Source organism: Centroberyx affinis, unplaced genomic scaffold, assembly GCF_046629955.1.
Source record: "Centroberyx affinis isolate AG114_WGS23_722 - 3 ecotype Tasmania unplaced genomic scaffold, CSIRO-AGI_Caff_v1 ptg000772l_1, whole genome shotgun sequence".
NCBI classification, from domain to species: domain Eukaryota; kingdom Metazoa; phylum Chordata; class Actinopteri; order Beryciformes; family Berycidae; genus Centroberyx; species Centroberyx affinis.
Window position 1 is genome coordinate 92,690 of NW_027279380.1, and position 12,500 is coordinate 105,189.

Genomic DNA, 12,500 nt, shown 5'->3' on the forward strand with positions numbered 1-12,500 from the left:
TACTTGTGCATGAACCAACAACACTCTGGGTAGTGCTATATGAAACAGTTTTAACTTTAAGGCATTAGTGTCCCCTGGTGGTGAAAGAGCATTTCTCTGTAAAGACCAAAATGGAAGGTGGAGACAAGAGTTCAATACACAAATCAAATAAAATCCTAAAACTTAAACATCACTTGTGATTAAATTCACTTCATTTTTTACTGACATTCAAAATGACATGGATACCAAGCTGAATACATCTTAAGGTTGACACTGTAAACTTGTATAAGTGTTCTCATAAACGGTTTCAACCAGATTCAAGTTGAAAATGAGATATAATTCAACATTTAAGTCAAGCATTGCATATTTGACCCTACAGTGAATAACTGAAGCACAATTTGAAATGTTTGATAATCCATGAATATACAGGGGGACAAAATAACGGAAACACCTAACAATATGTCATGTATCTAATATGTGATATATATCAGAACAGCTTAAAAAATCCTTCAATTTCTATATGCAAGTCCTGAACTGTGTGTGGTGGGATGTCGGACCTTTCCACAAGAAGGGGACCCTCCAGTTCTTTGAGGGATGAAGGAGATGTGAATCTACTTCGTTCTCTGTGGTCCAGAACGTCCCATAAAGGCTCAATCATGTTTAGGTCTGGTGATTGGGGAAGCCACTGAAGGTGTGAAACAGCTCTTGAATTTGCTTAGCAGAGTATATGAGGCCATTATCATCTTGAAATATGGGGACATCACTGGTCTGGTCCTGTGAAATTACCTCGTATTCCTTGGCTGTTAAACGACTGTGCAGAGTAATCATCGAACCAAATGACAGCCATGATACGGCTGCTGAAACCACCACAGATCCACCACAGTGTTTAACAGCTGCCAACAAACACTGTGGGCTGGGGGCTCCAAATGTAGGAAAACGAGTGAAAGACTCATCAGACCATATTATGTTTTTGCAGGGGTCCAGGTTTTCTGCACCTTACAGCAGGTTCATCATCTTCGGATATTAGCTTTGGATACAAGTGGTTTCCGAATGGCAGCCCTGCCATAAAAGCTTTGGGAAGCTCATAATGTGTAGTTTTCATTGAGATAAGCAAAGAAGTGTTGATTCAATTCTTAAGTCATTTTTGAGGCAGTTTTGTGGTGTTCAGCAACTATCTTGTTACATCCATCCATCTTATTGCTGCCAGTGAGCTTCGATTTGCCCATATTTGGCATTAAATAATTTTGCAGTTTTTTGGACTGACACACCTGCAATTTGGGCACTGACTATTTGGCCTCTTTGGAGCTATGTAAGTTCCCTCATGCTGCTTTGTAAACTCACATATAAAAGTGGTGATTGTCGGACATCTCAGAGCTGGCAAGTACTGCTACTTTAATGACAACTTAATATGACTTGCTAGTGTAGCTGCCTTTGTAATTTGATTAGTTACTTCAGAGTTAAAGTTCTTGTTCCAAGTGGTATTTCCATTATTTTGTCCACATCCCTGTAGGTAGCAGTTTAGTTAAAAGAAATCACATCTTGATAATTTGCAGCACTTGTGAAGACAATCATCATCATAAATACACCAATGATTTAAGTGTTTAAGACTGACAGTCTTAGCACCACAATAAGAAATACAGCACAAATCACAAGAAAATATTTCCCATGAACTGCCTGTCCTATGCTCCACATATGTCTAACTACTTATCAAATCATACTCTAGTACCTATAATACAGACAATTTACAGTTATCTGAACAAATAAAAGACATTTACAAAAGTTTGGGGGATATAAAACAATACTGTTAAAAATATTAGGGTTTACAAACACCTACAAGTGCATTGATTATTTACAAGATCAATGGTCAGTTGGCACTTTTCTTTCTTGGCATTAACAACAAACGCTGACTTAAAATGGACAGTTTGTAGTATTACTATTACTATGCCTTGGGTTTCACACCAGAGCTAGCCAAAGCCATAATTTTGTCTTCTGACCCTGAAAAAGAAGGCAAAGCAAGGTAAATATGAATATTTAAGCCTCTGTGGATAATTAAAACGTGTATGATTAAATATTCCAACTGAAGCACATGCAATGTTCTCACCTAGGTCTGCGGTGACTTTTTCAAACTGGCTGAGAGTAGCTGTAGCATTTTCTACTAGAAAAGTCTCGTCCTCTGTCGTGAGCTGTCAGAACGGACAGAAACAAAAATAAAGAAGTTATTTCAGATACTTATAATAACATGTCTAAAACTCAAATGTTACAGCTCCTCCTGAAATGAGTATATGGCCTGTTATAGCAGCTGTCACATCAGTCTACTGACAGCTAAATGACTGAAATAAGTCAGTGCAGCTTTAAGAGTTAATGTGGGGAGTCATGGTCACAAGCCTCTAAATCATCCATGGAAAAGCATCACATCTGTGCTGTTAGTGTTCCTGACCTTCTCTCCGAGTTTTCTCAAGGCTGTGAGGATTTCCACTTTCTGCTGGGTGTACACGTCCCGCGACAGCTTCCCCACCATGACATCTCGGTCCATCTGCGCAGAATGTCACACCATTAGGCCAGGGGAAAAACACACACACACACACAAACACATTTAAACTACAGTGCATGAGTAGTTGGACTATACACAGACAGCTATACATTTAAATATATGTATATCCTCAAGATTATAGTGCAAACCTCTGCTAGCCTGGTTCTCAGCTGTCCTGGCTGCTTCTTAGCAAACAGTCGGATCACCTCTGGGGTTTTGAACGCTTGGCTAATAGCAGCCTGGATTGCCTAAAGAAGAAGGAGACATCAGAACAATTTTACCATTTCATGATTATTTCCAGCTACAACCTCTTATATACGCTATAACCTTCTTAGGTCAGTCTTACTACACAGTAGATCCACATCCCAAGCCCATACCAGTTGCATTCCACTGAGCTCATCCACAAGTGTCATGTCTCCTGTCATGATCTTCTTCAGAGAGTCGTTGAATTCACTCAGCTGTTCCAGGGTTTCCTTCTTGGTCTCCTCATACTCTTCCTCATCCAGATCTTCTCTGGAATGCACACAGATTGGAAGGGAAATGAGTATAGATGCGGGATATCATATAGAAACATTTTCACACCAATAGCTGGCCCAGACTAGATATTTACTTGCTATCTGAAACAGTCATAACTACTCATTCAGTTAAGACCCTCTACACACAATGATTTAATATATATATTTTTTTAATTTCGAGGATAATTGTGTACATTGCACCTGCATTCCTCCAGATCCTGAAGCTGTTGCATCAGTCTGTCAAGTTGCTCTTCCATATTTTGCCTCAATTTCCCAGTTTCTGATTTCCCGCGAGACGCCATACTTTGACAGAAGAGCTTTATAATGTTGCTTTCAACCTACAGAGCAAGCAAAACAGAGATTACAACGGAATATGGACTATTACTTATGGAATATTACTTGGCAACGATACCGTTTATTGCTATGCCACAACTAAGTACTTAACGTCAACCTAGCTAGCTAACTGGTAAGTAACAAGCAAATAAATTAAGCTCGTAGAGACTGCCTTGCCATAATGTTATAGTATTATAACACAATAGTTGTGAATTTGCTCGACACCAAACTGTGGATAGATCTATTTGTTGGACGCTCATAACGTTAAAGTTATGCAGCTGGTTAGCTAGCATAACAGACATGATCTCACCTGCTCTCTCTTTGTAAACAGTCGGTTAATAGTCGTGTGGCGCCTGCTCAAATCAACCAGAAGTAAAATGTTTGCATATACTTGAATAATTTATCATAAAATTAACTAAATCATTGGTTTAGAACTATATGGTTGCCAAATATTCCAGTGTCTGTCGAAGGCTTTGTGGATGGTGGGGATTGTGATTCTGAACGTAGCTCGCGAGCTGTGGGTGCGGCCTTCTTCTTCCTGGTCGTTTCTATCCAATCAGAACGCTTGATCACAAATGTAGTCCAACCAAGGGCGGATTAGTGACACCGGAAGAAAAGTGGCATTTTAAAGAGAAGAAGCAGAACGCAACTGTTTTGCCGGGTTGTGCAGTGAGTATTAGCAATTGTTTTCGGACATAATTTCACATTATGCGCGGACATTTCCTCCTTTTTGTGTGAGAGTTCTGTTCTGAAATAGTGATTTGCGTTCATGGCATTCTACATTATCCTATAAAATGTTGGTAGACGCTGTAACTTGGTCAGCTGATGTTGCCTGGTTGCAGAAATGTGGCTAACGTTAGCCAACCGTTAATTGTTTTACGATTTACAGTGCGATATAAAGCCATGACTGTATCTACATAGTTTCAGTATCATGAGTTGACATTCAAAGTCGACATTCAGCGACTTTATTACATAGTAATTACTGGTAAAGGTCAGAGAGCAAACGGCATCCTTGACCTGTGACCCTGGAGAACAGAGTGATGATATATATTTCTTCTACTTATTACTATTTTTGTAGTGAAACCTCAGCTCCAGTATGAGGCATGGAGTGTCAAGATGTAACCAAAGTGACCCTGCTGGCCTGTGGGTCCTTCAATCCCATCACCAACATGCACCTGAGGATGTTTGAACTCGCTCGAGATCACCTGGAAGACACAGGTTGAGTGAATTTACAATCATTACAATACATTTTTATTTGTAAAGGGCTTTACATGATACTCAAAGACACTTTATAAAAGATGAGAAACAAATGTATAAAAATATATGAAACAACCAGTACAAAACTGAAACTGAAACTGAAAGATAATAAATGATAACTTTCAATATGAGTACACATATTACGTCAATAAAATACAAACAGTGATGTTATAGATCATAGCTGGAGGAGCTATGCGAGTCAAGTGTTGTATGAAATTAATTGAGACCAGTTGTTCATTAGAGTGAGGCTCCTCTTCTTGTTCTTTAAAGTGAGGCTTTTCAATCCATCATATCAGTTGAGAGTCACTTGTACTTTGTATATTCTAAATTGATCATCTATCTACCAAAAAATACAGCGTCTACTGTGCTGTTACTGTTACTAACAATAATAATAATGATAATAATAATAATAATAATGATAATAATAATGCATTTTATTTGTACTGCACTTTTCATTCACAGTGTCTCTGAAAGTGCTACAGAGTTAAAACAAAACATAACACAACAAAAGAAAGTAATCACTCAACTAAAGTTAATAAGGAAAAAGCCTTCCTAAACTGTTAATTATCTGTCTTCTTCTATCCCCACTACTACAACACCTCAGGTCGGTACAGGGTGGTGAGAGGCATCATCTCTCCCGTGGGTGACGGCTATAAGAAGAAGGGTTTGATTGAGGCCTGCCACCGTGTGGAGATGTCCAGACTGGCAGCAGACAACTCTGACTGGATCCGAGTCGATTCCTGGGAGAGCTTACAGCCGGAGTGGGTGGAGACGGCTAAAGTTGTCCGGTGAGTACAAGCACTCTAATTTGGCAGATGTGAAGATTGACACCTTGTATGTCTTGTGAATTTGAATGTAAGTGCTTGCTGCAGGCTAACACTGGTATTATCCAGGGTTGTTACTTGACAGACATTATAGGTGTAGGGAAATCGACCAAAGACTGTCAGACCCGACCTGTCAGAGCGCCTGGCTGTGAGCAGGGATGTGTGTGCTCTCTCCCTTCCTCTACTCCCTATTCATCAATCACTATACCTCCAGCCACCCATTTATCAAACTGCTTAACCCAAGGTCAGTCTCATCACAAGTAATGACTATTAAACTAATAGACAAACCCTCAGCAATTTACGATTTAATGTGCTATTGATAAATCCTGGCATTAAGATGCTGCGAATGTTAACAAATGATTGTTATGTTGGCTGAATTCTCCTGGCATTGTAATAAACTCTTTTATCACTTCTTTAATACAGTACATTAGCATCAAGGCCTTGCAGCCATACTTCCCCATGTGTGAAACTACAGTATAAGCAAATGAAAATCAAGAATTCACGCTTACAGTATGAACTTGATGGATTTTTATTGAGGTTGATTAGGTAGTTTTTAATATGCTGCGGCACATAGTACTGCCCTTTCACTCCATGTCTGTATCACTCTTGATCTTTAGATTTAGAAAGTGTCATCTTTGCATTCTGCAGCCATAAAAATAGAGTGATGTGGCTCTGAATCCATTATCACAAATATATTTGAAAAGTTGATTGTTAAGTTCTAATTTAAATTTGAGATCTGTTATCTGTTTGACATTATTGCCCTTTACTGATGCCCCAATAAATTAGATGCCATCATTTACATATAGCTGTTATAGAAATGCCATGACATTTTTGTCTTGTTACGTAATGGCAGAAAAGTTTCTGCATTTGTCCTTTTCCTAAATTGCTTTTTTTTTTTTGACATTCTTCACTCAAACAAATGCCTGTCACAAACTAATGAGCTGAGGAACAAGGTGTTGAAGAAGAAGAGCTGTAGAAACCTTTTCCACCACAATGTGGCAGGTTTGGAATATCTAGAAATATCTAGAAAAAGAATTGGGTAACTTGTGAAGTTTGGAAAAGACCACACATTGCTGCTGTAAAGAATAATCTTCATCTATATAGTAAAATGGCATAGCTAATAGGGGCTGGATGACATGAATCATTGAACACAGACCAAAACCTTCAAATCCAGTCAAAAAATGAAGGTCTGGATAGAATTTTTGAAATCAAAACAGGGCAGGAATCGTGTGATAAGTGCCTTGTGAAGTCAAAATAACAGATTAAAACTACAGAAGTCAAGGCACTCCTTTAAAGGCAGCATCAAGTTCAAAGAGATTATTTGCCGCTTTAATCTATTTCCTGAAGGTTAATAAACCTACAATCTTAAAGGGAACAGGAGGGGACATAACAAATATTTACTATGAGATTCAAGCTATCAAATGCAGTTTTGATCATTAGGCCTACCTGGTGTTTGCTGAGGTGTGACTAATACCCACTATGACTAATATATGACCTGTATGGGAAACTGTATGCAGCGCTTTCCAGTTAACCCTACACTTCCACCCTCCTTGCTTTCTAGTGCCACACGTTTTACTTTTATGTCAAAAATCAATTTCTTTCGCTGCTGTGCCGACTGCTGTCTGTTCTCACTTAGGCATCACTATGGGGAAGTGGCAGCAGCAGAGCAGAACCACGATGAGGTGGACACTGTCAAGTACGCAAAAAAAAGACGCATAGAGGAGAATACTTCCGAGGGTCCGTCTTATCGCATGAGGAGAGGTAGGCTATGTACAACGACTGTATAACTTTAATGTTGTTGTCTCTTGTCTGCTGCTCTGCCCCTCCTTTTTCCTTTCTGAGTCCAGACAGGTGACAGCACCAGTCTGATCCGGCTGCCACTGTATTCATGGGTTTACTATATTCAGATTAGCGCTCTTAAGGACAATGAGCTCATGATAGGGGGCAGTGCTTAAATAATGCCAGGACACAGACAGATACTTGGGTGTGGTGTTGTGCATTGCGTGACACCCAGTCACACAAACACCTGAAGACAGACAACGTGCAAAACAAGTGAAAAAGAAAAAACCAAAGTACGCAAATACTGACGTAGATAAAACACTGTGGTTTCCCACTTTGTTTTACAACATTCTTCACACAAGTGAAAAGAAATGTAACCTCTGTGAATCTCTAGCATGTAGTTGGGCTGTGCATGCTTACACACACTAGCAGGAGAAGTGCGTACTGTGGCATGTATTCATGTGCCAAGAGTCAGCATTCAACACTAGTTTCAGTTTGTGCCAGCTTATTAGTTGCTGTAATCACAATACAGTATTTTTAAATTGTAACCATTAATGACCCTGTAGTCCTATATGTATTTAAAAGAATCTTCAGAGGAGTGATTAGTTAAAAACGAAATTATCTGAGTGTCTGTGTAGGTTAATTTCAGTCATCTACATAGTAAGATATCCAAGAAATAAAAACAAAATCCAGTAGACTTAAAATTGAAGTGTTGAAGACTTTTGACACTCATCTGAGAGGCTTCATCAATTGAACTCTATCAGAACTTTGTCAGTTGAAATCAACTCTTCAATTTCAAGTCCAGTGGATTTTGTTTTTATTTCTTGGAGATAAATCATCTGAATCTAGCAGTGTCAGTGTCCCATAGCATTGCCTTCTAGCAGACAGCAGTAACTCCATCATAAGGTTCATCTGTTTTCTCCTTGCCCTCTCAGACGCCCCTCAGCTGATGCTGCTGTGTGGGGCCGATGTCCTGGAGTCCTTCGGGATTCCCAACATGTGGAAGCAGGAGGACATCGCCGAGATCGTGGGCCGCTACGGTATAGTTTGCGTCACCCGCAGCGGCAATGACCCCCACAAGTTCATCCACCAATCAGAAGTGCTGTGGAAGCATCGCAAGAACATCCACGTGGTCCACGAATGGGTGACCAACGAGATTTCGGCCACTCACGTGCGCCAGGCGCTGCGGCGGGGTCAGAGTGTCAGGTACTTGCTGCCAGACGCTGTGGTTCGCTACGTTCAAGAGCACAACCTGTACAGTGCCGAGAGCGAGCAGAAAAACGCCGATGTTGTCCTCGCACCTCTTCAGAGATACATGGGTGCCTCCTCAAGCTGAGGACGTTCATTCACTGCTGGCTGCCAAATAAATGCCATAGGGCTGCAAGCTGTCTACTGTAGGTGCTCGGGGTTGGAGATACTATGGCTGTGCTGATGTGCTGTGATTTTAAAACACTTTTACACATTTATGTTTCCACCAGTGCCTTTTCTATACAATAGTGTTTTCTTGTGTGTGTGTTTTTTTTTGTAAGAATATAAACCTGCAATAGAGTTTTCTGAATGAAAAGATTTAGTAACAGCCAGTTTGATGGTAACAACAGTCAAAAACAGCAGAACTGAGTAGCAGTAGTTAGTCTAAATGTCCATGCTACAATTAATACTGTTTTGTGTGGTCATCAAAGTAGAGATTCGCAATCTTTTGGGAAACAGTCAGCATATGTTTGGTGTTGCTAGGACAGGAATGATTCTGATTCTGTGAACAAATACATTTTAATCTTTTTACTTGCTTTACCAAAAAAATGTTTTGACTTGCACCAGTTTGTACCAGTTTACACCTTTCTCAATTCCTCATCCATATTGTACCTCTGGTTTTTCTATCCACATAGCAAACAGTATGCCTAGAATATCTTTACTTAGGGTTGTAGATTTGTAAATTAAAGGCATTATTTGTATTGACTAGAAAAAAAAATAAAGCACTCTCTTTTGTTTTGCACCTTGGGAGCTCTTCATTGTGGTTACAAAGCTATTATCACCAGGATAAGAAACTCCTAACCTGCTCTGTTCCTTAACAAGGGAAGTGCCACATTGACACCTTTCCTATTTGATTAAAATGCTGGTTGTTAGAGGTTGTGTCCTTTTTTTCTTCAACTAATCACCTTCATTGACAGAAGATAATAGCTGAAATAACAAATTGCAGTCAACTGAATAATCAGCCTGATAGCAGTGTGTTGAAAGAAAAACTTCAATGGTCTCTTGAAGTAATGACTGATTACATTACAGTCGCATCAGAGTTGATTCCTAACAAATTCACTTTTAATATCGGAGTAATGATATCAAAGTTAGCAAAAGCAATGACATCAAGACCTGCTTCATAAGATCTCTGCTTGAAGGCAACATGTGATGAACGCATTGTAGAAAATCATTGGCCCTCTACAAACTGACGTTGAAAGCTTTGATTGAAACTCCCATGCTTTTTGTTCGTGATACATCTTTACTCAATCACGCTTTGCACTTGCACAGTCTTGGCTGGAAAACAACCCAGACAAGGTTTTCTGCATAACTTCTGCAGCTGTTTACCTACCTGCTGCCTAGTTGATGTCAGGAGCAGCAAGGCTATCTTAATATTAGGATTAACTCCATGGGTTTTGTTTTGTTTAAATAGGAGTTGGGTCATTTCCATCCATAGTCTGTGCCAAATCACGTTCATGCAAAGTGTCTGAGAAAAGCACTACACAAATAAAAATAAATGTATTATTATAGTACCTACCGCTGTCAAGCATATTTTCCTCATTACACAGCAAGGCGTGTCATTTAAACATCAGTCATCTACATAATAACGTGTCTAAGCACGTTTCTTCACTCAGATTTGCTTAAAATATGTAAATGAAGAATTTTACTTCAAAATTAGATTTCCACCTTTTCAAAAAAATTGCTGACATTAAAGTACAACTTCATTATGAAGTCTTTAAGACTTTTGCCAATCCATTTTTGAGCTACGGAGTGATGAATTTCAAGTAACCTTTTTAATGGATATATGTTTTTTGGAAGGAAACCTTTGAAGTCTATTTACACTTTGTGGATTCCAAATCTATCCAATGTCATTTTGTTATGTAATAGGATAAATGGATGCAGCAGCAAACAGGAACCATTAATCAACCTGACTGAAATAAGCATTCCTCTGACCACTAATGTCAAAATAGTTTACTTGTGTTTGTGTGACATGAGATGTGTGATGCCTGAGGGATATTGTGAAAAGTTTATTGTACTGTAGAACTGTGCATTGGAACCAGTCGGACACGTCCAGTTTCCCTTCTCCACTCTACACATGGGCATGGACGGGAACGCCTCTTTCATCCTTGCAGAACCCTCAGGTGACTGCGAATTAGGAGAAGACACACCTCCTTCCAAAGCACAAGTCCCTCCAAAAACCAGTTTGTTCTCCATCTCTGTTCAGATCCCCTCATCAGCCCAGCAGTTTGAGGATCACTTTCTTCTCACCCACACACGGGAGCTGGAGTCTCTGGTCGAAAAAGTAGAAAAAATGCCAGCCAGCCTCTGTGGTACATGGGACATGATAAGCAATGTCAACTTTGAGGGCTACATGATTGCACTGGGTGAGTACTTACAGCATTTTATTTAATTTTATTTGGTTAACTCTCTTGATCCAACAAATATTCTCTCATATTAAATTTTATTGAATGATATGAGATATCTGTGTTTTTAAGCCTCAGAGTGTTTTTTATGCCAATTAAAAAAGTGTGCATGCATAGCATATTAATCAGGTTACTGGGAGTGAAATACATTGTCTGACACAGTGGGGAAAATAAATATTTGGCTGCTTTTGCAACAGTGGTATCTATGGTATGCATGGGACTGTGAGTGAGTGTGTTTGCAGCCTGTGAGTGAGTTTGTCCACCTAATTGTCTTGTCTAGGAAAACACTTTTCCTTTCTCTTTCTTTTTTCAGGTATCAGTCCTTGCATACGAAAGATTGCTCTGAAGCTGAAGCAGAGGAAAGTGATTGAGCGGCAGGGGGATCTGCACATCATCAAAACCCTCAGCGCCTTCCGGACCTACACCCTCTCCTTCAAAGTGGGTCAGGAGTTTCAAGAGTTTACCCAGGGACTAGACAACAAACACGTCAAGGTAGGAAGCCAGGAAAAAATGAACGGTTTAAATTTGAGATGAGGGCTGAGAATTGTGTGATCATGAATGTTACATCGACTCTGCGATATGGGCTATGGGATATATAAAGTGTTTCTGTGTGTTCTGATTTACATTCTCTTCTCTCCTCCTCTTCTGATTTGCAGTCCTTGGTGACATGGGAGGGGAATAAACTAGTGTGTGAACAGATCGGAGAGAGGAAGAACCGGGGCTGGGCTCACTGGATTGAAGAAGATAAGCTTCATCTGGTAAGAATACAGACATTTTAATCATGTGGGCTACATAACATAATGTACAAAAAGAAAGCCAATTGATTCACATGTGTATTCTACTAATACTCTTGTTCATTTCTGTGATTTCTTTTAGGAGCTGTTTTGTGAAGGACAAGTCTGCAAGCAGGTTTTTAAGAAGAATGTGAATGAGTGAAGATGAATGAAAGTTTGATTTCTCGAGAAGAGAAGTTACTGTGTGATGAAAGACACCCACGTGTGTTAAGTCCTCCGCTCTGAACCCTGAGTGACAAAACCAGATTAAAGAGCAATGCTCTCTGGTATTTTCTCTGTAATATGACTTCACTGCTCTTCTGATGCAGTCCCAAAGAGAAAGTCTCTCTTTCCTCTCATTGTAGGCCTATAGGGTTTGGATTTAGACCACTAGATGGCATCATTGGATCAGTTTGATCTGATAGTTGTCTGCACTGCTCTGTAGCTTGAGGTGATTTGCTAAACACTGATGCTGACTGCCTTCAAATAAAAAATATTGAATCTTAAACATTTTTATGCTTCCATTGTGCGGGCTGAAGAAATCTAAGCTATATTTCAGACACTCAGTCTTGCATAGGTTCTGTTTAGTTCATGATCTCACCTTCAAACCCTTGAGTTTTATCTGATAGGGCAAAATAGAGATTTTTCTTCATGGCTTGTGCTGTCCAGTAGACATTTCGTCAAGCTAAAAATAAAATCTCTCATCAATGTAGAGACATTTATGTCCCCCAGAATTAAGAAAGAAAGGTGTGGAATATTTGTAATATTTGTATGTGAATTTTTGTGCAATAAAACAAGTTTTTGCAAGAAATTTGAAATGGTATTGTTTATCCTCTTTCTATCTTTAATAACAAACTAGA

At 39.4% G+C, this 12,500-nt stretch overlaps 2 protein-coding genes across 2 annotated transcripts; one reads left to right on the top strand and one right to left on the bottom strand.

Moving 5' to 3' along the window:
- Nucleotides 1–205: 205 nt before the first annotated feature.
- Nucleotides 206–3,848, bottom strand: lzic (leucine zipper and CTNNBIP1 domain containing). Its single transcript, XM_071520133.1, has 7 exons — nt 3,668–3,848; nt 3,226–3,362; nt 2,887–3,022; nt 2,659–2,757; nt 2,417–2,512; nt 2,081–2,162; nt 206–1,974 (listed from the first exon to the last, which is right to left on the bottom strand). Exons 2-7 carry the CDS (start codon nt 3,324–3,326, stop codon nt 1,919–1,921), a joined length of 570 nt encoding a protein of 189 aa, XP_071376234.1. The 5' UTR covers nt 3,327–3,362; nt 3,668–3,848; the 3' UTR covers nt 206–1,918.
- A 76-nt stretch (nt 3,849–3,924) lies between these two features.
- Nucleotides 3,925–12,408, top strand: nmnat1 (nicotinamide nucleotide adenylyltransferase 1). Its single transcript, XM_071520147.1, has 9 exons — nt 3,925–4,026; nt 4,436–4,575; nt 5,219–5,402; nt 7,075–7,199; nt 8,153–8,536; nt 10,505–10,828; nt 11,181–11,359; nt 11,524–11,625; nt 11,744–12,408. The coding sequence occupies exons 2-9, from the start codon at nt 4,461–4,463 to the stop codon at nt 11,801–11,803; spliced, it is 1,473 nt and encodes a 490-aa protein (XP_071376248.1). The 5' UTR covers nt 3,925–4,026; nt 4,436–4,460; the 3' UTR covers nt 11,804–12,408.
- Nucleotides 12,409–12,500: the final 92 nt, after the last annotated feature.

Bases quoted from the DNA above. Each gene is read 5' to 3' on its own strand.
- lzic (XM_071520133.1), bottom strand. From the start codon at position 3,326: ATGGCGTCTCGCGGGAAATCAGAAACTGGGAAATTGAGGCAAAATATG. The intron at 3,023-3,225 runs GTGCAATGTACA...TGTGCATTCCAG, and splicing joins CAGGATCTGGAGGAATGCAG to AGAAGATCTGGATGAGGAAG. The intron at 2,758-2,886 runs GTATGGGCTTGG...CTTCTTCTTTAG, and splicing joins AGCTCAGTGGAATGCAACTG to GCAATCCAGGCTGCTATTAG.
- nmnat1 (XM_071520147.1), top strand. From the start codon at position 4,461: ATGGAGTGTCAAGATGTAACCAAAGTGACCCTGCTGGCCTGTGGGTCC. The intron at 4,576-5,218 runs GTTGAGTGAATT...ACAACACCTCAG, and splicing joins AGATCACCTGGAAGACACAG to GTCGGTACAGGGTGGTGAGA. The intron at 8,537-10,504 runs GTGCCTCCTCAA...CATTGGAACCAG, and splicing joins ACCTCTTCAGAGATACATGG to TCGGACACGTCCAGTTTCCC.